Raw genomic sequence first — 25,184 nt, 5'->3', positions numbered from 1 at the left:
GCAAGTATGTGTTAGTGCCACATGATGTGCAGGCAAGCCAGTTTGATAGAAAATTAAAATATAAAATAAACTAACCTAACTAACCAATTCCTTTTTTTTTTGTTTTAAAAAACATGGTCACTTTTTATATATGTGAATCAAGCAAAAGCAAAGTCAAAAGAAAAACAAAAAAGTATTTTTAAAGCCATCAAGGGACAGACAGGTGACTGCTAGAGAGACAAAAACTGTAGGTTACTATCAGAAACATATTTCTATGCAAATGTTCATGCAATGTGTGAACCACAATACATACATGAAGAATAATTACACTTAAAATTAAACATTTACAATGTACAATAAAATCTTTGTTTATATAAAGTGGAATGCATAGCTTTCTGTATGAAAAATACATAAAAAAAAAAAAAAAAAAAAAAAAAATCAGAAGTGGTAGCGCCGTAAGAATCTGCATAAGCTATCTAAGTAAGTAACAAGAAGCAAAAAAAATTCCCATCACATAAAATAAACAGTTTTACCTGAATGTATTTGTGGCACAACACCTTTTAATCAAATCACAAGATTTTTCATATGTGCATAGTGGTATATTCTCTGCACTGATACCTACTGGATTTTTTGATTATTTGGATTAGTGATTTGAGAAAACCAAGCACTAGTAACTCTTATTCCAGAAGTGGAATTCATGTCACTTTTAGGGCAGAATATAGGTCTTTGCCTGGTAACGGTTAACTGAGTTACGGAAACTGACACAAAGGTTATGTTTATACAGCAGGTAAAAGTGGCCCAAATCCAATCTTTTTCCTCATATGTGACACAGATGTGTCATCTTCATGTCAGTGTGGTCAGCAAAAAAAAAAAAAAAAAAAAAAAAACCCCACTGAATCTGACATTTTCAATTCCGAATTGAGACACTTTCATATGTGGTGTTGAAATCCAATATGTATCCGATCTGCAGCAAAGTGACTCCATCTGAACAGGCAGATCGGACTTCACGCGACTTTTACATCAGTCCAACTCGACATTAGTCATCATTTCACGCTGCTGAGACTCAAACGTTTAGGCTGATATTTCTGTACCAAAAAATAAATAAATAAAAAATAAATAAAATAAAATAGGAGACATATCATAGCCAATCCACGTTTGAAAAGGTTTCAAACGAAACAGCCGAACACGGCCGGAGGAGCCCAAGGCTGAAGTGCCAGAGAACAAGAACCACAGAAGTGGATATGGCCGAATACCGGGCCCTTTTTATGGCGAACTCGAACACACTGAGCTGTCACCACTGGAACTTCATAATCTCTCCGGTAATGCTGGCAAAGACAAAATCGGGAGTGACTAGTGTTCGTTAGTCCTCAAGACTGTTTACCTCTGGATGAGCCACGTGAAGTATTGTTCTGTCGCGCATGTGGGTCAGTTTAGGAGCGTGATCTGTTCAGACGGATGTCGCAGATCACAGATCACATTTAAAAGATAATGTGAACAGCTAAATAAAAAAAAAAACAAACAAACAAAAAAAAGATATGGGCCACTTTTACCTGCTATGCAAATGTAGCCTTAATGACACACACAAAGTTGTTATCAGCTTTAAACAAACATCGCTCTTTAATAGATTTATTCACACAAACCATAGCAAGACACTAGTATTCAAATACACAAGCACAAATGAACTTCTAAACTATACTGGGTGATGCGATATCCTATATTAACACCAAAGTTACTGCACCTTGCACAGATACGACCAGAGTTAAAGACCCAGCCGCTATGCTGCAGGGGTTAAACGCACTCTGGGGAAAACACGACAAACCAACGCAGTACACATCATGTCATTTCAGGGAAAACAGACTTGAACAAAAAGCATCAGGCTAGCCACAGACAAAACAGAATTGGATAGTAAAGTTAATATGACATTAACAATTCTACTTTAACAATTATTTTTATTCTTAATAAATTGCACTCTTGTGGCCAAACTAAAGACAACATATACTACCACACATATATAACCACATATGCTACCATATTGTGCAACCTCTACTTTTACTGTGCTATTATGTCAATTTATTTGACAAGATTACGCTTCAGTTCACACACCATCACTTTCACATCTGCTTCTGTGTCATGGACTGTCTCAAAATTACCAGAAGAAAGTGTGTTAATGCTTTGGGAAATAAAAAGGACAACAAAAAAGCCCCAGTTTAACTGATTATCAACGTTATTTTCCACATGATTAGTTGAATAATATGGTTCTGTTCTTGGGCACAGGCATAGGAAGTGCACCTCTACAACAGTAGTATAAATACAGTGCAAAACAATAATAAAGAATCAAATTCAGATCAAGCTTGAAATTGTGCCTCGATCTGCCCATACCTAATAAATTTTACTCATATTTTGGTACTGGTAAAGTCAGTTGTGCTGACCGAAGAGCTGTAACTAGTGGCATTCTAGCAGTCAAAAGACTGGCTTGCAAGTAGTGATCACAACAAAGCAAAATGTTTTTTTCACTTAGTTACAAAAACAAACAAACAAACAAAACAGTCTTAATAGCTAGCTAATATTTTTTTTGACATTGCCTTTGTTGTTCAGGCTACATGAATTTAAACACTCATCTATCAATACCTTGGAAAATAAATACATGCCGTGCCCTTCTTGACTATACAGAAGTTTCCTCATCACAGCTCAACTCTAGAGAAGGAATGATTGACTGGCTATGTATCAGTATCAGAAAATCCATCACATTTTCAGCCCACATATGCAATCGGCAATCAGCTGATATTTCTCCATCTTAGTCAAACCTGCGAAGTCTGGTTCAAAGTCTGAAGCCAACAGACTGCAATGCTGCCTAAATTTTTAATATTTTCTGCCACAGAAAGGGAAAAAAAGAAAAAGAAAAAAAAGAAGAAGAAGCTCCACTGTCATGGTTGCATTCAAATGGACATGCATCAGGATGGCGGCAGGACTTGCAGGAGAGTGCAAAAGCTTACACAACAAGCACATGCTAATTAAAAACGTGGATGTTTCAGACAATATACATGGTGGATGAGAGATGAAAGGCTATTAATGACGATAATGTTACAGCGACTGTATTTAACCAGAGTTCATTCGTTCCTTTTTAGAACAACAACAAGTAGAAGCAGAGACCAATTCCCCCAGTAAGGAGATAATGGCAGAATAACTCATTATGTACCTTCAGCTAGCTCTTGTAAGAGGCAGGGGCACTTAGTGTTGTCTTTTTTGTAGAGTGGAATGTACCCAGTGCATGTACAACCCCCAATTCCAATGAAGTTGGGACGTTGTGTAAAACATAAATAAAAACAAATACAATTATTTGCAAATCCTTTTCAACTTCTATTCATATGAACACACTACAAAGACAAGATATTTAATGTTCAAATAGATAAACTTTGTGTTTTGCAAATATTCACTCATTTTGAATTTGATGCCTGCAACACGTTCCAAAGAAGTTGGGACAGGGGCATGTTTACCACTGTGTTACATCACCTTTCCTTTTAACAACACTCAAGCGTTTGGGAACTGAGGACACTAACTGTTGAAGCTTTGTAGGTGGAATTCTTTCCCATTCTTGCTTGATGTACAACTTCAGTCGCTCAACAGTCCGGGGTCTCCGTTGTTGTATTTTGCGCTTCATAATGTGCAAGACATTTTCAATGGGAGACAGGTCTGGACTGCAGGCAGGCCAGTCTAGTACCCGCACTCTTTTACTACGAAGCCACGCCACTGTAACGTGCAGAATGTGGCTTGGCATTGTCTTGCTGAAATAAGCAGGGACGTCCCTGAAAAAGACGTTGTTTGGATGGCAGCATATGTTGCTCCAAAACCTGTATGTACCTTTCAGCATTAATGGTGCCTTCACAGTTGTGCAAATTACCCATGCCATGGGCATTAACACACCCCCACACCATCAGAGATGTTGGCTTTAAACTTTGCGCTGATAATAATCTGGACATTCCTTTTCCTCTTTGGCCCAGAGGACACAACGTCCATCATTTTCAAAAACAATTTGAAATGTGGACTCAGGACAGACCACAGGACACTTTTCCACTTTGCATCAGTCCATCTCAGATGAGCTTGGGCCCAGAGAAGCCAGCGGCGTTTCTGGGTGGTGTTGATATGTGGCTTTCGCTTTGCATGGCATAACTTGCACTTGTAGATGGAGTGACGACCGTGTTCACGGACAATGGTTTTCTGAAGTGTTCCTGAGTCCATGTGGTAATATCCGTTACAGAATGAAGTCGGTTTTTTAATGCAGTGCCACCTGAGGGATAGAAGGTCACGGCCATTCGATGTTGGGTTTTTTGCCTTGCCGCTTACTTGCAGAGATTTCTCCAGATTCTCTGAATCTTTTGATGGTATTATGGACTGTAGATAATGAAATCCCTAAATTCCTTGCAATTGCACGTTGAGAAACGTTGTTCTTAAACTGTTGGACTATTTGCTCATGCAGTTGTTCACAAAGTGGTGAACCTCACCCCATCCTTGCTTGTGAATGACTGAGCCTTTCAGGGATGCTCCCTTTATGACACTCCAATGACCTGATTCCAATTAACCTGTTCACCTGTGAAATGTTCCAAACAGGTGTTTTTTGAGCATTCCTCAAATTTCCCAGTCATTTTTTGCCCCTGTCCAAACTTCTTTGGAACGTGTTGCAGGCATCAAATTTTAAATGAGTGAATATTTGCAAAAAACAAAGTTTATCTGTTTGAACTTTAAATATCTTGTCTTTGTAGTGTATTTAATTGAATATAGCTTGAAAAGAATTTGCAAATCATGATATTCTGTTTTTATTTATGTTTTACACAACATCCCAACTTCATTGGAATTGGGGTTGTACCATTTAGTTGCAGTGTTTGTTTACATAAAATAAAAAATATATATATTATATACATATAATATATAATACACACACACACACACACACACACACACACACACAATTAGTGTTTAAACAGAAAACAGAAACACTCTTTGGGCTTAGGTTCCACTATGTTAAAATCACTTCCTTCATGTTGTCCAATAAGGGGGTAAACAGTCCAGCCCCACCCTTCGGTACTGGTTATCGGCCACAAAACCACTCAACAACCCATCTCCACGCAACTCTGCAACTCTCTGAAATTTGTTTAGCATGTAAATACAAAGTACATCTGCAGGTACAGCCCATAATGCTGATTAGCACAAGGCTAAATGCAACTAAATAATGGCACAACTGAATTTTACATCCTTTTTCACTTTGTTAAACTCAGTGTCTATTTTTTATTTATGTCCATTTATTCCCATAACTTTACTATCCATATGCAAGTTTATTTGCAATTATATGCTACTCTAATACTGCAATTTCCTTTTGGGATCAATAGTTCTCACTCTCACCCTCTCCCTCTCTCTCTCTCTCGTTTTTGCTGGTTATCACACAAAGTAGAAGTACAAAAACACAAACAGCAACCCTTGAAAACAGACGTCTACAAAGCGTAGCAGAAATTGTAGCAAGCACTATTTTTGGAAGCCCACTGCTAATCATTGATCCCCTTCGTACACCACTTCCACCCCTTCCCACAACAAAAATAACTTGACAAATCAAATGTTCAATTCACTGAAAGAATCTGTTACCGAAACTGAACTGAATTTCATCACTGTTTGCACTCTTTTCAAGCTTAATGGCCACCTACATTAGAAATTTAGACAACCACAGATGTACAAGTTAGGTTTCTAGTGGCTTTCTAAATACTTTCAAACATGTCTGGAACGTATAGTCTTCGCATTTTTCAGTTTAGCCAGTGGCCATCATGGTATTTTAAAAGAACAGAAACTGCCTTACAAAACTTCAATGAAGCAAGCATCACTCTTGTCCAGCATAACAGCACAATCTCTATAACAATAAATTTAGAACCCAAATAATCAAATACCTGCAATGGAAGCAGATTATAACCAACAGGACAAATGAGACAAAGATTTATATCTGTGATCATTTAGAACACTGAATGATCAAGCTAGAACATACGGGTAACTAAATATAACCTAGGCCCACATCCATTCCCACACTGATATAGAGGGATTATGGCACATTAATGTGGCTCATTTATCAAATCCAGCCAAGTGAGCTTGAATTTTAGCAAACTCAAAGTTTCTACTATGTAACTTACATGCACTATCCACATCAAAAAACTTTGTGTAGGAAAAGAAAGCACTGAAGCATTTGTAGGTATCTGGAAACTGATGGGGGTCTGCTGTGATTAAGTGGGCTTAAACAGCAAAGAAGTTTGATTCATTATTTTTCGCACATTTATAAACCAGACTCAGTGGCCTTGGCATCTGAACAGAGGTTCAACATATTTTCACCACTGCAGCTAAAATCAAGCACATGCCATTTTTTAATCAGATCTCTTACAACTGGGCTTTGCAGAGATTTTAATCTATAAATAAGGTCCTTCTTAGCACAATTTTAAAACTAGCGCCATCTGTCATTGGTCATTTCCAACTATTCTCTGACATCACTTGTCTAAAAACTCCAAGCTACACAAAACAGGGTGCTTAGGGTGAAGGGGGGAAAAAAAACCTTGTATACTGAAAATAGTTAACCAGCAACTATTTGTGACAATCACCATTAACTACAAAAACATTGCAATAATTAAATTTCATTTATCATCTCTGTTGCATCTTTTTTCCTTTCTGCAGACTATGCGACTGGCGTGATCTCCCAAAAGAGCAGAGCTTATCAACAGCACAAGGACAGATGGTCAGAACACAGGAGGGGTTGCCACAGTACCAGACAGGGATTGGTTTCCCAAAAGCAGCACAGCAAAAATGTATGAAAAATGGTGGCATCGCCATCACTCTGATAACCCCAAAAGCAGGGGTGTTAAAAATGTATTAATGCATTATGATGCACATGTCTGAAAGTGGGGATTTAACTGGATGTTAGAATGATTTATAAGAGTGCAATAGTATTCCATGAAGCATTTTTGCGGCCAAAACAACACTTACTTCCAAACTTCAGAATAATAAAAAGATGTCACTTATCCAACTTAGTTATTTCCGCTTCTAATATGAAAACAAAAATCAACACAGAGCTGTCACCCCAGTAGTGAAGATAAAATAAGTATTGAAATTGAAGTGTTGAATAATAAAATACATAAAAAGTACATAACAGAAATAGGAATTTCTAGAAACAAAAAACAAGTATATGGAATAAACTGACCATGACTACAGATGACTAACATTTATCAAGCGATGAACATGATACTCTACCAGGCTATAAGTCAACACTTCATATCCTTATAGCCAAAGGCTGCACACTTGGCCTAAGAATCAATTTCTCAAGCCTCTCAATTTCTTTTAAAAAGACTAAAGTAAGAGATAAAAATTCAAATGTCTGTCTCTAGATTTGGACTACTGAAAAACACTCAGCGTGAGAAAACTGAGTGCATCTTTAGTCAGTAATGCAGTAATAAAGCAAATGAAACCAATTAGAAAGATGAAAACTTAGATAAGCTAACTGGTGTAATTTAGACACAAATCACCAGAGGCAATAAACATATAAACCCTATTGAAACAAATTGAAACATGCTGGTATCAAACAACAAACTGATACAAATTTGCATTAAACACTGAAACAAGTGCCAAGTTATCTATACTGAACAAGACCTATATTCACCTATCCAGTTATGTCACATACAATGGAACATTAACTTGGCTATGCATTCAATAAGCCGTCTAAAGGAATTATGAAAATATCACTAAACAGAATCTTAAAAATGTGTCGAACTTTCTTCAGTGCTACAGTGTAGGTAACATTGTCAGACTCATCGATCCACATATCTGGCAGCATATCTGAACCCTTCTGAATGCTTCAAACCTTGGCCGTGTTGGGACATTTATTGTAAAAAGGGTCATATAAATTTGCAAAAAAACCAAAGGCTGGAAACGTAGAGATTTAAAAATAAATTATCTAAGCTGTCAATTATTGTGTTTTCTGTTAGAATTCGCTCCACTAAATCAGGGCTGCCTGTGACTACTTCAGTGAAATGCAGAGCAGCTGACCAATGCCACTGTGGGGTTCTGAGGGTTACATGGATAAATATACATTTAATGTACTGAATGTTGTTTTGTAAATTTTTGGGTAGTTTAATTTCGGGGATTTCCGTCTTTGGGAAAAAAACGCATACTAGATTTTGCATGTAACAAATGAACAGGACATGACAGCGGAGTGGAAACCTGTGAAACCACAGCTGTTGTGCGTCTCTAAACTGCAACTTGTTAAGTAAAATGCCTACAATAATGCTGTGCGTGTTGAATATTGCAGTATAGCTTCTTATCAAACATTGGCACATGTCTATATAACAGTAATTTGCGAGTACAGACCAAGACCAAGACTTATTTTACAAAATAAATCTTCAAATTCTCATGACAAATACAGGATATGACAAAAGTTTTGAGCCTATCAAAACTGTTATTAGTACTATTATTTCATTTTACATCTATCGAAAACACTGCAGAAACAAGAGGAAGAAATACAAAACGACAACCCCTGTATCTTTGGGCGCTTTAGCCTTAGCACAATAAGCAGCATTTTAGTGTATTGAGGCTGTAAAACAAGTCAAAGCGGTGCTAGTCTGCAAAATACATGGAACCTCAGTTTGACTCAGTTTACACAAACAGCAAGTTAGACAAATTATCCATCACATCCAAGTAAGCATCAGCAGTTAGAAAGAAACAACTGATATGTGGAGGTACTTACTGTGTCTGATCTGTTGGGATTTGAGTGAGAGTTGGAGCTATGCAGAGAACTGTGGTTGTGAGAATTCTCCTGAGGAGAAATACTGGTCCCTGAAATCAAAAGGAAGAAGAAAAAAAATATATGTAAACTATTAACTGGAGGGCCAAAAAAATCTATTTTGCCTTAATCCAGCCCTTTTTGACAGAACTATACCATTTCATTTAATTTCATACAAAATCGATAAACTATACAAAAAGGTACAAGTAATTTAAAAGTCTCAGTCTTAAGTTTTCGGTAAACAGTTTTTAACAGTTGGAAATCCTCGAACAATCTTGCATTGAGAGCCTACATAGAGAAATAACAATTTAATAAATTTGTGAGCTGCTGTTCATCTCTTCCCATCCACAACAATACATAAAATTATAATAAAAAAAAAAAAAAACACTTTTCCTGCCGGTGACAGCTAAAAGTACTTTACAGACAGGTGGCAAAGCTTAACAATAATACAAATGAGCACCAATTTGTCTTTGTCTTGAATCATAAGACAATGACAGACCAAATTAAAACAAATACCTGGAGACATAGAGCTTAATTAAACAGCATGTTATAGAAATGTTTCTTATAAGTGTGCATGGAGCTTGACTTTCTACTGATAGACGCAACCGAATTCCACAGTTTAGAAGCAGAATAACTATTTCACAAAAAGGTATTTGCAGAAGGCTAGGAGCTGAAGATCTAAGATCACTTGCTGGAACATAGACAGATATTCTGTGATGTGAGCGTGTGCTAGGTCGTTTAGAGACTGGCAGCAGAACCATAAAAAAAATAAACCCAGTGCAGTACTTTCAAAATTGGAGTGATATGATCTCTCTTTTGTGGTTTTGTAAGGATGCCTGCTGTGTCTCATCTATAATACAAACTTATCGTATCATCTTTTTCATGGTCAAGTAGCTTCTTATTTAGTTCGGTTTCAACATTTTCACATCTTTCCTTGCACAAGTCATCTAGCATATAATTGTTAACTATTCCTCAGGCTCATTTCCTGGGGAGTCAGGTCCTGTAGAACCCCAAATTGCAGACCTTTGCGACTGCTCCTTCTTCATTCAAAGCCAAACTAAAAACCTTTTCACCCAGTACTATTCACCCATCTCTACATCAGTGTTGCTCATCTTTGCCCTTTGGTTTATATTAGCAATACATCAACAACATTTTTCAGGCCAAATACATTTTTTTCAGTACTTGCCAATAACAATTACAATATCATAATAAGTAACCTATGTGCACTTAAGTATGAGCTAGTGTAAATGAGTACATTAAAATGAAATCATTAAAATTAAGAAAATAAATAGTTAGGAAGCGATGCATGGAAGAGTTTTGTGTTTTATCAACTGTTTATAGACTTCAATAATTCAACAGAAATACAAAATCATTATATTATTGTACCATATACTACATAGTTATCATTTTAACAGACTATAATTTTGTACTTTGTTACACTAATACATCACATTACTGACATTGTGTGAAATTTGGCATTTGTAAGATTCTATAGAACGAGAAATGTAACAGTAATAAGTAATATAAATATAAAATTTAATATTTGAATTGACACAGCTGACACTGGTGTGGTTGACATGTCTGATTACCTGTTTATGCTACAGGCAACGTGTGAATATCGGCTCATACTACAGAGTCTTCATGTATTCAGGACCTACAAACTAATATTACATTAATGAACCCAAGCATAGCACAGTAAGTACATTTTTATTCAGTAACACTTGCATTAGGCAGCTTCTGGTGTAAAAGGCAGCACATTCTGACATAATCTGAAGTGCTGGTGAATAATCAAACTAACACATTTTAGTGCTGTACTTCCAGTATAGAGTCAATCTCCCTCTTCAGTTTTGTTCTGAGATTGTAGGTAACAGCACTGTGAAAGGCAGATATATAAAATAAACACAGATACTCAACTGTAATAAAAAAGTACTGACAACCATGTTTTAGGCCATTCTGGCTACTGCACCTGCGCATATGTCGACAACAATGGGGGGCATTCCCCGCTCGTGGCATAACCAGCAAGCTGATTGGCTCTTTTTATTGAAGGGTAGGACTTTCTTCACAAACGGTTCACAAAAGGCCACGTTTAGAGTTACAAGCTCTTCCATTCACATTTCAACCACTGACCTTTCTACGTCTCTGAGGTCACACAGCGCTGTACGTAAAAACTGAGCAGGTAACACCTGTACTAAAAAGGCTGCAAGTTACACTACTTTATCACTTCAAACTACATATATTGCACTAAAAAATTAAACATCTCAGTTAGTGGAATACATTTTACAAAAGCAACTAGCCATCTATTTCCTAATGTCATCCATCTGTATTAATGAGTATAATGCTGTGAGAATTCACCAGCATAGTGGTGAACAGAAACAAGAACACCACATGTCTAAAGCACCTGGTCAATGGACGATGGTAAGCAGCAGCCCATCAAAAACTACAATGCAGGACAAGGTAAATCAACAGGACAAAGAAATTACTATTTTGATGATCAAATCTATAGACTAATGAAATAATTAATTGATTATTCAGATTATGAATCACTCAATTACCAAATTACTTACGTAGCTATCAGCTTTTAAATTTGGCTCAAGGTTGCCTCATGCACTTACTAAATAACAATGAAGGCAAAGATGAACACCTTGAAATAATGAAATAATGCCTGTTTTAATAAATTTTCCTGCCAATACAAAAGAAATCTGTCAAATATTCCTGTCAAAATTTAAAATCACAGGAGGAGAAAAATAGCACCAATAAAACAAAACTAAACCAGTATTGCGTTAGTCACACCAACAGATTCTCTGTGCTTTACCAACCAAACATCCATATCTACTCAAACATTACACAAACACAAGAGTGGATCACTATGTTCCCTCTTTTATAGAGCCCTATATAATTCAGCTTTCTGTGCAATATTCTTGAAAAACTTTGGACAGTATTTCTTAAGCTGCAGCTCTGTAATGGTAGCGCTGTAATGAAAGCACTCCAGGAGTGATTTAGACCGCCACAAAACAGCAGCGTCGCCTCCAGACCTGGCTAAACCCGACACGGCATCTACGTAATCTATAAGCAACTATCTCAAGCCACAGATGTATGTTTTGTTCAACTTTGGCAGGTGGTAAATGTTTCTGGCAAACTTGTTCTCTATGAACAGTTACATTTGAATGATTGCGTAAATGATTGTGCCATGTATGTCCGCAGAGAACTACCTTGAACTCCACTAATGATACCACAGAACATGCACTTCAAAAGAGAAAATGTTACAGAATGTCTTAACACAAACATTAGCTTACTAGCTTGCTAGCACTCCTATTTCACAGAGATTAATCTTCATCCAGTGAGCCGCCGCGTTTCCTCTTCAGATGCTCCAATATGGAGGAGGATATGCTCCCGTGCCAGTTAAGGTCAGCCTTTTAAACAGCACAACTGACAACCTTTTTTTCTCCAACCAGCCATTAGTTTGCTTTAACTGCTTAGATATGAATCTTAATCCTCTAAATGAGTCATTTAAATGTTAATTAGCTGGATTAGAACCTATACTGTAACCTGCAGCATTTTTAGCATGTTAAATAAACTAATGTTAGCTTAGCTAACAGGCTACATCTTTGAACACCACGAAACAGGTTCAATTTAGTCTTCCTGTCACTTCAAACACCATTCACGCAACTTTGCTCTCTCAAACATATGTTATCATCAAAAAGCAGTCATTAGTTTTGCCTAAACATTCATGACCAGCCACATCCTAAGGCAGCAGTGTTACCCAACCTAAATCTTTAGTCTTCTCCAGACTTCCAGATACATGAATTTAAAGGTGCATGTTACTAAGAAAGTCCAGAGGACCGTAGGGCTGTCTGCTACTGCCATTTATCCAAGCCGTGTGGGAAATAACGCAGACTATCTGTGAACCTGCAGAAAGACCTCGAGATGCAGGCATCAGCAGACTTTGCTAGTGCAGTTACAACAAAATTCATGTGATGACAAACAAAATGGCAAGAGTTCCAAAAAACAACACGAAATTCCATGTTTTCTCTAAAGTAAGCAATATATTATTAGCGTTTTCTCTCATTAGGCTCACAGCCCTGCAGCCTCATATTTGACACTATGTTGTCAAGCACTTTAGTGAAAGTCACACCACACACGTCCAAACCCAGAAACTGAAGACTAGATTTTGACTGGGCATATGAATTCACAATGCAAAACATGAAGGCTATTTGTTATCTAAGTTTTTAGGGTATCTGTAAACTAACACTCCTCTTGACTTTACTCTACAAGGAATCAAAGCACAGAGAATTATCAAAGAAGGCGTGGCCTTTGCTTCTGAGGCCATCATATATTTTGATTAAGTAGGCACTCTCTCACTGGCTTTTGCAAACAACCCTAAACATTCAAATGTACGCAAGGAACAATGCAATTTGCTATATTCTAATAATGAAACATGTCACCAATGCACCTACAGAACTAAAATGAAAAGGATATCAGTCATATACATGACTAAATAACTTCACTGGTAACTGGGACAGCCTGGGATACAACACATCTAATCACAAAGAACAAATCAAGTTATCTGTAGTCATCACGGCATGTAAACATTAAGTCTGTACACAAAGCGACACTAAGAACACAGATATTAGTAGCAACACATCAAATAAATTATGAGCAACCATGTTATTTCTTTAACTTACCTCTGTGAAGTGCACCTTAAAATAGAAGAAACCAGAAAACCAAACACAGTGAAGCAAAGGCATGCTAAAAGAATCAAGAGATTTATTTTGTGTGAAGTTATATCCTCACCTATACTGTGCTCATGTACATAAGGATGTAACGACAAGGCATCAATAAAAGGACTACCTACAAGTTGTGTAGTAGATTATTTTTTACTGAGTACAGTACTAAGAGATGGGTGCCTGGGAAGCTAACCTGAATGTCCCAAACATTTCTCTGTCAGAATTCCCTATACAATTATACTTAAGCACAACCAGAGATGTTAATCCATTTTCATGCCAAAACAAAGTCACTGCTGTATACGCTATATCAAAGATGTAGTAGCACATGAAGACCACCAAAAGACCTCTGATCTGCCATCATAATACAACGAGGACAAAACAGCTGATACTGCTGTAACCTGTGCATGTTATCTTTGGATGGTTAAAGCACTAAGCCATAAGGTTTTAGAAAAACTTGGGTGAGTGAGGCCTCTTTTCCACTGCAGAGCCAAACGTTCCCCTAAGCCCATAGGACGCTGGTCTGTGTCGATGCAGACTCATGAAATCCATCATGATTTCTTTTTCCATCTGCTGTGCTGGTAACTCAGGAACAAAAAAATATAAAAGAATAACTACACTTGACAGTGGTCCATCAAGAGCTAACAGGCTTATAGCTCACTCTTCGATATGAATCTTATTCTTCTAAATTTGACTCATTTAATTGTTATGGTTAGCTGAATCAAAACCTGTATTGTAACCTGTAGCCTTTTTAGCCTGCTAAATGAACTAAAGTCAGCTTAGCTAACAGGCTACATCTCTGAACACCACAAAACAGGTTCAATTTAGTCTTCCTGTCAATTCAATCAGGAATCGGGCATCTTTGCTCTCTCAAACTTTTGTTTTTATTATCTACACTTGTGTCAGCAAAGCACCAGTTAGTCAAACTTAAACTTGTATTGTGGTCTGTGGCACTTTTAATCTGTTAGACTAAGCTAGCAGGGTGCAGATTCAAACACCATAGCTTCCTAATCCTAAAACATCACCGCTCGATTTTGGCTCCTGAGATTTGAGCAATTATTATTTAAACTTGTGTCAGTGTAGATTCAGTTAGCCAGAATCTAACCAGTTCTGGGGCAAGTAGAGCTTTTAGTGTGCTCCTACTGCCAGCTCCTCTCTCCTAGATGGCAGCACCATTAACAGTAGTTGTTGATGTTAATATTAATACATTAAAAATCATGTACTGTATGATTAGTTGGTGACTGCAAGTGAACTGAACTTTTCACATGATATTGGTTTTAAAATAACACAGGACAAGGCATCACAAAAGCAACGTAAATGTAGACACAATCAGAATATCTATGTTGAGAAGCCATCCACCCAACAGTTCTGCAGCTCTGAGCACTGTTAGCTGACCATGCCAAGGATGCTAAACACAGTTTTTAGGAATTCTGTGCCAAACTGGCTCTGTGTGGAAATGCCAGTTACTCTGTGCTTGGGATCACTCAGCCCTGCAGTGAAAGAGTGGCCCGAGTTTTGTCAGAATTCTCCATTTTGTAACTAATGCCAACCTGCACCAAAAAGCTCTAAATGTAGAAATGTATCTTTGCAAAACAACTACTCACGCAAAAAACTAAACCAAAAAAAAAAAAAAAAAAAACCTCTAGGTGATGAGTACCATAGTTAACATCCACAAGCCCAACATCTCTGACTTACTAAAAAGAAAAAGAAAAGAAAAAAAGCATAACTTACATTCCAGTTTTAAATTTGGAAGCTCAACGTGTGCAGAGTGGTACAAAGTCCACAATCACAGTGCAAAAGAATAAACATCCACCTAAACCACACTGACCTCTACTACCTGGGTAATCTGACAATTTATAAGTGCACCGTCTGCTGGTTCATCTATATGAATGAACTAAACTAACTAAAAACAGATTTCCATACATTCAGTAAATTACAAAGTCCATTCAAAGTTAGTTCACATGTTCAAGCTACTGAAAAAAAAAATTACACTGTTAAGGCAGCTGAAAGAAAAAAAAAAATTTTCAGATCATTTTCAAAATAGACGGCTCTTCCATATCAGTTACAATAATGAAAAGCCTTAAATAAGATTTTACATCAAATCAAATGCTGTATCTTTTTGCCATTCCCACAGCGCAGTCAGGGTGGCGTATGATAACGCTTTAACATGTAAACATTCAGTGAAAGTCACTATTCGCACATGTTCTCCACAACATTAGCTTAACACTAACAACAACAAAAAAAACCCACAATCTTAATAATAAGATGTGGTAGCAATGTGTGATACGATTTGGGAACACTAAAAGACAAGATAATGTAAAGTCTGGCCAAATGTAAATCATGTGGGGCCAAACAAAATACACAAATGAGCTATTATTCATGGCTGGCTGCTGTAAAGCAGAGCCAATATGTAAATAGTGAAATCATACTTGCTATCAGCACGTAAATTATGATCATTTATACAACAGCTGAATAACTACTAAAGCCACTTTTGTAGACAGCCACCCAGAGAAAACAGAGAATGAGTAACCCAAGAAAGCTATATCCAACAGACCTGAGTCAACATTGTAGTGGAGATTTGTGTAATTTCAAAACAAAAATTGTGTTTCTAACAGACATAGATTATTAAATGCACACAAATTCAGTGATCGTATGTACAGAAACCTGTCATTAGATTCTTTACATTCATCTCTTCTTTCACAGAACAAAAAATAAATAAATTCACAGCTGGCAACGCAATGCAAATAGAACCACAGACTAACAGGTAAAGTTAAGAAAAACTGCATGTATCTACAGTTATTTACTTCAACTGAGTAACATATGCACAGGAAACAACTACATTTAAGCTGTATGCTGAGCCAGTTTACCATCACCAGATCAGGACCAGACATTTGTGCTGAACCTGGTGCACAGGTTATACATTTATGCCTGAGCAGACTCAAGACACTAGAGTGCTATGAAACACAAATCCAAGGACAAAACAGACAGCAAAACTTAACCTTTATGCACGTTAATTATTTAAATTCTCTGACCTCAGATACACAGGTCGTTGCAAATTCAGATCTCTAACAATAAGAGTACCTCTGGGTACCTTTAAAGTCTTAAAGACTGTAAGAGCAAAACTAAACCAGTAATTTCTACCATTCTTCATTTTTCCAGAAATAACATTAAAATCCCAAGTCTGTGCTTCTGCTACTTGTATTCTAAAAGAATGTCTTAGAAACTTAAACATTTGTTTTACTTGTACCGTTTTGCTCAATTCACACCAAAAGGAACTGCTTATACAGCAAATGATTATATATAGTTAATAAGAGTTAGGCTGAATTCTATCTACAAAAATGCAAAAAATAAAATTAAAAAGTTACTAAAAAGGTAACCATTCCATAAGCATTATCACAGATAGAACTCAGTATGGATCATACACATTGCCAAAAGTCACCACTAAGTAATTTCACAGTATGTCAACATTATAGTGCAAGTCCAGATGACAGCCCAGAGACGAGATGACTTCCCAGCACTTCTGTTCATCCCCTGGAGCTTGCACTAAATGCTCAGAGATGCTCAGAGATTACCATGTGTTCAATTAGTGATTATGTTGATGTAATTTATGCTCACACAGCTTTTCACTATAAAGACCTCACACTGACAAGTTTAGTTTCAACATTTTATGATATGCTAAAGAGCTGGATATCATCTTTTCAGGACTACAAAATGAGACAATCAAATGTAGTTCACTTATTGTACAGACCCAGTGATCACATCCATCTTGATACACACAGAACAGACATTACCCACAGAAGACAACTATGTTAATATGATGAGGCATGTCTTCAGTTCTGTACCAGGGCTCTGGTAATGCGGGGTACTGTAAGCCCCACTGGATAACGTGTGTAATATGAGGGCTAGTCTGCATGTCCTTACCACCATCTCGCTCTCTTGCCCGGTGGGGGTGCAGGGCCTTGGCTCTGCCGTGACCACTGCTCTCTGTGTGCTTGTTGTCTGGACTGTCGGATCTCCGCAGGATTTTGCACGGCGGGGTCGCATCACTGCTGTCCCGTATCTTCTCATGCCGATGGTCGCCAGCGGGGTGACTCTTGGACGAGTATTTAAGAGTCTGGAAGAAAAAAAACAAATACATACACCCCCTGATTTCAGCTTAAGTCTAGTAACGTGTAGGTAGGTCAGAGACAATGACCGATAGCTCGACAGGCAGATAAAATAATATAAAATAAACACAATTTAAGTGAATGCATTTTGTAAACAGGCTCACTAAAGGTTATCAAGAAAAAGGCGAGTCGTGACTGCATTGGTAACCTACGTCAAGCAAAACTAAAACAACGCCGAGTGAGCAATTTAAATCACTTATTTATCGCTTAAACGATTGCTAAACTTGTTAATTCATCTAGATATGAGATACGAATGGTGTTCATCGTCGGCCAGACTTATTTTGACACCTCGTCACCAACGGAGAGCTCTGGCCCGGTTGTTTAGCTAACGTTACAAAACAACTCTCCAGCTAAATACTCTGATAGCGTAACTAGCTAATGTTTATGCTTTCCAATAACTAATTCTACCGACGGTTTAAGATAGACTGGTGTCAGTTCATTAATATTTTAACAGTATCTTCATCGTCATCAGCGCAATAAAGCAAAAAATCCAACCCTCTTATAGCAAGCTAGCTAGCTAATTTCATAGCTAGCTGCTAATAGGCTAACGTTAACGTTAGCTCATGAAAGTCGTTACATCGCTAACAAGCTAACGGTAAACTCGACGGTCATGTGCCTTAGGTCTTAAATATGGAGACTATATCGCGTAGCAGTCTATGTGGCGATGCTTTTCTGGGTAGAAATGGAGGCAGACAGGAGACTTTTCGGGCTGTTTTACGCTGGGGAGGCCTGGCCTGCTCCTGAAGCCTGAACCGGAGTGGCCCTTTTAATCTGATTTGTGTGAGCCTGCTCAGCACTGAGCGTTAGCTTAGCTAACCTGGTAGGGCTGAGAGTCCCTTCGGTCGTTGCACCTACAAAAGAAACACAAAACAACAAGCAAAAGAGATTAGACACTCGAAAAGTTGTGACAGTATCGTAGTCAAACGACGGAACAACAGCTAAATCGGCTCCCTTAAGCTGGCTTAGTTTCTACTTATTTTGGTTTCACTAAAAATGGCGGAGTGTCAAAGCGGAGAAGGAAAAAGGAGGAAAAAAATCGTAGCGTAAAATTAAAGCTGTTTACCCATCGCCGAGTCTCGGTTGTTTCCTTGCATACATTACCATCAATGCCGTGTTAGTGTGTGTGAAGTAGATGTGAAAGGTGGGTCGCTAATGTGTTTTTAGGCTGTCGAAGACCCGATCTCATCTATTATTTCAACAGTTCTGGCTATTCGAGTCGCTCTTCGCCTCTGCTAGTCGGAAGAGCGCCCTCGCTCCATCTCCCACTCTCGCACACACAGACCAAACTCTGCCCCTATCTACAGGAAAGTGAAGCTCAGGCTGCGCCGGGCCGCCTCCCCCTCTCAGCAAACTGCGGGGTATTCGTGGCTATCATCGGCTAAACCCAGCCACAACCGACCTCCCTCATTCTCCAGCTCCTGAAAGGAAAGGCGACTGCGCCTCTTTGTGGCCAGAGCTCCTTCAGCCACATCCACCTCCCCTTCCCTGCACACCACTCTTATACACAGTACCCTGCATTCTGCTCTCAGAAGCTTTTCATGCCCGATATGCTGTAATCAGAATACTGTAATACGAACAGTCAAGTGTGATGACACTGAGCTACAAGTAAACATCATAAGCATAAGGCAGAGGAACATATACAGCTATTTTATTCTATGTAATCTTTTAATTTGAATATAATTTACCAGAATATTAGACAACTTTCTATCTAAAGTAATAAGCATAACCCGTATGAATAATATATAGTATAATATAATAAATAAATACATTAATAAAACATCTATAAATATATATAATACAATAAATGAGGTAAAATGTAGTTTTAAACTGTCCTTTTTAGCAAATTCTCTCACCGTAAATTACCACTGTACACCACACAAGCATTATAGATTGTTATAAGACCATTTACAGGAATATTAATGAAGGCAGCAGTATTATACGTTATTATAGTAGTTTTATACAGCACTACAAAGATATTATATTTGCAGGAAGTATTACTACGGCTCTTCTTTGTTAGTGGTGTTCTGTTACTTTTGCTGCTGGCCAAATCTCAATGCCAATATTGATTTAATTTCATTTCATTTTAGTTTATTTTGGCAGCACAAGTGGCTTAAATATGAGACAGCCTTCAAAGAGCTGTATAAGAGCAACGAGAGAGCTTAAAGCAAAGGCCTTTTAGAGGTAACCCTTAGGTTAGGCATTAAGCCTACCATTGAATCAAATGCATTGTGGTCAATAACAAAGGGAACCAAAACATCAGCACTTTTGTGTTCAATGCCCTGTTAATAGAGGACTAATGCACACTGGTTTGTCTTTCTTTACAGTCACATTTTCTAGAATTTGATCAAAACACCATCTGAACTGGACTGCAATATATTATTACTTAAACATAGTTTTTTTTTTCCTGTGGATTAATTAATCTATACATGTGGATAATCCACAAAAGAATCTTATGCTCACAGATAGGTGCAAATACAATGCTTCCCACTTTATTTGCATTATATTGTTCCAGGTTTATTCAAGAAAATGAACTTTGTCCTAGTTAAGATTTAGCTAAACTTATTGTGTGGTTTTGATACTTTTAAAAAGAAAATAAGGAGCTGTTCGCTGATCTAAATGAATCAGTACCTTACAAACAAAAAGCAGAAGACATAGTGGTGAGTTATATTCACTCGTCAAAGAACCTGCAGATGAGTGCACTTAGACATGTAACCTATTGTGACGGATTCTGCTTCTTTTTTTTTTTTAAGTAATGGACATCATGCAAGCCAAAAACAATTTTGCGAGAAGCAAAATTTTCTTTGTAAAAGTTGACATTGCAGGACCACTCATGGTCCATATTTAAAAATTATACACAATACGGAGCAACGGTCAGAGATAACTACACTTCAGTACATTGAAGCCTCAACAACTAAATATTTAAATTTTCAGTATTCAGCGTGTACATCCATTACTTTTATTATAGCTTCTGTTCTTTTCAGATTTGCTTTGTTTTTCAAAGATATTCACATGGACAGTTTTCCGCACCACCAACGTTCAGTCTTAGAACTGCATTTTCTGTTTCTCACGATTCAAGTACACAAACACATTCCGTGATGTTGAGGTCTGGTCTCTGGGGCGGTCAGTCCGCTGTTCTGAGAACACCAGCATTTTTTTCTGTCCGTTTTAACAGTTTTTTGTCAGCTGCACATCCTTTCAGACCCAGTGTTTTCTCCTCACAGTGGAAAGTGGGTTTTTTCATTGTTTCTTTGACGTTTCTCTTCCTGAAGCAAGATCGTCCTACATTTAATCTTCTCAGTAAATAAATCAACGGTGACCTCTGACTTTTAAACAGTACTGTAGAAAGATCACACTATGAATCCTTAAATGTTAGTGATAGTTCTTTATTTGGACTAGTACAATAAATACTTGAAAAATTACACAAAAACAAAATTATAGTAGAAAATATGAGAGCTAACAAAGGAATTTCCACGTAGTTCTTCTATGAGCTAAGCACAACATCCAAAAAGACATCTGGTTCGTCATAGACTTGAACAGAAGTCTCAGATATCTCCAGAATTGCCTTTCTTCTTCATTGTGACTGGAAGAGGGAAACCATCAGGGCTCATTCGTATGACGGCATTTCAGTCCAGTACCAAATAAAACCCTTCATTTTAACAACACGTGGTTAAAAAAAAAAAAAAAAAAAAGAAGCTGACTAACATCTCCCACTGAGCGTAGGTAAACTCTGTGATACATGGACCTGGCCACAAAAGAGAAAACATATTGCACTATTACTAACTCATCTACCAAAGCTGGCACACTTTGCTGTAAGATGCAGAACAGTTTGAAGAATTCCAAGGATGCGATTAAGTGCTGAGCAAAACGGAAGCAGAGACATTTCAGAAACATACATTTCGTAATAATAATTAAATAAAGAAGGAATGTCTGTATTGTCACGCTACAAGACAAATATATTACAACATGAAATAATTCCAGTTATTTTGCGTGCAGTTACACAGGTAAGCACAGAAGCAGCATTCACTCCAGGGTGTTAAAACTTTGGAAGGTTCATCATAATTGTCTCAAATGTGGGGAAAACAGCATGAGCACCACAAAGACACCATGAGAGGACTTCGCTGGTTTTTTATCATCTTCCCTTTTAGTGAACATTTGGATGCAAAATAAGTTTTACTCTATTCTGTACTTAATCCTGTTACTCTTTAAGCGACTCAGCAATTCCATAACTGTTGCAGCATTTTTCTAAGATATTAACACCAAAATTAAGACTACAGTAAACATGGTTAAAAAAATGTGTTAATACTGTAATTTTGGAACATCAGTAACTTTGGAAACATCTAATCATTGGTAAACTGCAATTTAACCAATATACACATGACTTGTGATCAGTTTGAATACTGTCTTTAGGCAGCGCAGGCCATCACTTTGCTGTCTACATCAATATGCATATGCAAGTCATAAGGTTTATGTGGCAAGCCCGATTAAAAAGGGCTACACATACGTATTAGTAGACCTTCAATGTTAATTAGCATTAGCACAGGAGAGACTGCAGTACCTAGGCACTACTGAAGGTCATTGGCACTTTGCTAACTACTTATGATATTTCAACTACTGAGTACATTTCCTATGTGAAGATTCAGTAATTATTAATTTTGCTAATACAAAAAGAAAAAAAGGAAAAGGAACAAACAAAAATAGAATCAGAAACTCAAGACCTGAACTTACCAAATAAAAAGAAAAAGAAGAAAGAAAAAAAAAAAAGCATTTGTTAAACAGATTTTTGTCTCCAGCAGAAAAATTCCTTGTGCCACATTTTGGGATGAGTACAGGAATGAATAAGAAGAGTGAAAGAGGAGGAGACAGGATGTATTGTTATGTTAGGGGACAGACACTTTAGAGTTTCACTCATGCAGATTAAGAGTGGGCTACAGCTGTCTGTGTTCTTGTGTCTCTTGACATCAGGTCATAAGACAGAATGGAAAAGAGAACAAGGGAAAAAATATGTGATTGCAATGAAGGGTTCGGGTTTAACCCTCTCTGGCACTAACGCGGGGCTCTGCCAGCGAGCTGTGGATGATGCCTGTGATGGACTCCACTCCTTCTCCCTCCAAGAAGGTACGATGATCACCCTCAATCACATGGACTGAAACCTTGCCATCACACACCTGCACATAAAGACAACATACATTTATGTGTTATTATTCACAGTAATAACTCTGTGACAACAGTAGTTTTAAAAAACTAGTTGGATAATTTCAACTAGCACTCAACCAGACATCTCTGAATCATCAGGATATCGGTATATATGTGTGAACATCCTAACGACACTGCACTGCACTGTTTTCATTCAAACTGCTGCAAAGTTGCATTATGAATTTATCATACACTAACCTCATGCAGTTTGTAGTCAGCTCCCAAGCCATCTCCATAGTCACTACTGACTTTCGCTCTCAGCAAGGTGATGTTGCCATGGTATTTGGTTGTGGGGACGTAGCGGTCAGCAGCCTTGAGTTTGTAGTAGAAAGTGGAGGCAGCAAAGTGGAGAGAGTCACGGTTGACGTTCTTATGGCTGGAAGTGATCAGATCAACAGCCTGATTTACTCGGGCCTCCAGATCTTTTAGAGGCAACAGTGTTTCCAAGAGCTGTACAGAAGAACAGAGAAAGAGTGTGAGAGATGGTGTCGCAATGTCAACAGTTTTGACCAGTAATTTTATTTTTAATGTTAGACTGTAATCTGCAGCCTTCTTGCTTAATTGAATGTTAATGGTTAATGATGCAAAATGGTTGTTTGTGTACAGAGGTTAAGGTATCCTTCAGATACAGTATCTCTGACCCTAAGTGGCAGAGAAGTGTTCAACGCCACCATGTGGCCATATTATAAAATTACCACTACAGATTTTTATGTGCATTTTTTTTAACATAAACAATGTTGTGTAGAAATATTCTTAAAAAAAAAAAAAAACCCTTACAAAGATTTCTGAAAGCTAATATTGCCCAAGTTCGTGACCAGTTGATCACTTACACCAAATCAACCCTCTAAACTGCTAAAGAGGAAGGGCCCCGTCTTAATGTCCAAATGTTTGTAGATACCTTTTTTAGTTAGTGAGTTCAACAACCTTAAAGCTCTCTCACTGCTAACAGAGGAAATCAATTATCTAAAAAGACAATAGAATGAGCAAGCGCCCAGGAACCCAAGGTCAACATGACTCATGCCAAGCATTAGCTTGAGGGCTATAAAGCCTCTCAGTACTGGGTTATGGAGCAAAGAAACTGTTCTGTGGAGTTATTTAGCTCCATCCAGTATCTTTGTGATGAGTTGGAGTGGCATTTTTGAACCAGAACTAATGTTCAGAACCTGACTCACTTTGCATTTTGTATGCATTTAAATCATTATAGCAAAAATGTTCCAACATCTAGTGTAAAGCCTTCCCAGAACAGAAGGCGTCAGAACAAATGGCGAATGAACAGGTGTCTACAAACTTTCAGTCATATAGTTTATCTGAAAGGCTTTGTAACATTTTTCATTTTAGTTTTTTGTTTAGTGTGGAAAGTGACCTGAGTAAGTGTTGTTTTGTAACATACTGATTGGTACAGATGGAGAACACCCGAACCTATATCACCTCAAAAGTTTTCCATAAACCTCAGATTTTAAAAGGATAAAAAAGCTTAAATGAACATTTCCTCCCACGTTTACCTTGTTGTACTCCATTCCTGTGAACTGTTGGACAAAAGCACATAGAGCTTCTGTCTCAGCCTCAGACTCGTTCCCTGGAGTCAGCTTGGCCCTGTAGCTCTAAGAGAGACAAAGCAAATGAAGCTTGAGACAGTGACCATGCACTATGTTTTGTGTATGTATGGTTACACAATTCTCTGAACTGTACAGAACAATGTAGGTGGTTCCTACCTGTGTGTACGCTGCAACATAGGAATGGGAGCCATCGAAAAGGAAAAGGTATTCCACAGGGCACAGTGCCTCCTGCAGCTGAGAGCACATCTCAAAAGCCACACAGGCACCAAAAGAATAGCCAGCAATACGATATGGGCCCTCGGGTTGCACCTGTCTCACACAGTCCACATAATATGCTGCCAGGCTCTGTATACTGTCCAGTGGAGCAGCTACAACACACAAAAGGGGGTAGAAGAAAAAAAAAAAAAAAAGAAAAAAAAAAAGACATCAGTTCAAACGCTTAATCACCGGTCACATGCAAAACTAATATTAACAATAACTACAAATTATCTGTAACAATCAAATACTGAGTGCAAGGGTGACAATACTGTTTTTCCAAAAAAAAAAAAAAGTCAAGTCCCTGACATTTTAGGCAATTTAAAAATTCTGGCTGGACACATATTAGGCCCCAAAAACAGTATGTATGGTCAGTGCAGCAGTTTTCGATGTGCTTGAAAGGGTATATTCCTTCTGGTTTTTTGAAAGAAAAAAAAAAAATAATAATAATTCAGACCACATCCTCTGTTTCAGGGGAGCCTAGCCTGGAGGGCCAGTGTCCAGTATAGTTTGGAGATTT

The 25,184-nt window shown here is 37.7% G+C and overlaps 2 protein-coding genes across 2 annotated transcripts in view; both read right to left on the bottom strand.

Moving 5' to 3' along the window:
• waca (WW domain containing adaptor with coiled-coil a) overlaps positions 1-19,097 on the bottom strand; it is a 35,641-nt gene extending 16,544 nt beyond the window's left edge. Inside the window, exons 1-4 of the mRNA XM_017710985.2 lie at positions 18,724-19,097; positions 18,478-18,511; positions 17,416-17,608; positions 8,738-8,826 (exon numbers count right to left, since the gene is read on the bottom strand). Of these exons, the coding sequence (XP_017566474.1) occupies positions 8,738-8,826; positions 17,416-17,608; positions 18,478-18,511; positions 18,724-18,764 (357 nt within the window). The 5' untranslated portion in view covers positions 18,765-19,097. The remainder of the gene's footprint in view (positions 1-8,737; positions 8,827-17,415; positions 17,609-18,477; positions 18,512-18,723) is intronic.
• A 1,925-nt stretch (positions 19,098-21,022) lies between these two features.
• The window catches only part of fasn (fatty acid synthase), a 31,934-nt gene continuing 27,772 nt past the window's right edge, over positions 21,023-25,184 (bottom strand). Inside the window, exons 39-42 of the mRNA XM_017710987.2 lie at positions 24,566-24,777; positions 24,356-24,454; positions 23,052-23,303; positions 21,023-22,825 (exon numbers count right to left, since the gene is read on the bottom strand). Of these exons, the coding sequence (XP_017566476.1) occupies positions 22,688-22,825; positions 23,052-23,303; positions 24,356-24,454; positions 24,566-24,777 (701 nt within the window). The 3' untranslated portion in view covers positions 21,023-22,687. The remainder of the gene's footprint in view (positions 22,826-23,051; positions 23,304-24,355; positions 24,455-24,565; positions 24,778-25,184) is intronic.

Source organism: Pygocentrus nattereri, chromosome 13 (genome assembly GCF_015220715.1).
Source record: "Pygocentrus nattereri isolate fPygNat1 chromosome 13, fPygNat1.pri, whole genome shotgun sequence".
NCBI classification, from domain to species: Eukaryota; Metazoa; Chordata; class Actinopteri; order Characiformes; family Serrasalmidae; genus Pygocentrus; species Pygocentrus nattereri.
This window is presented reverse-complemented; position numbering and strand designations above follow the sequence as displayed.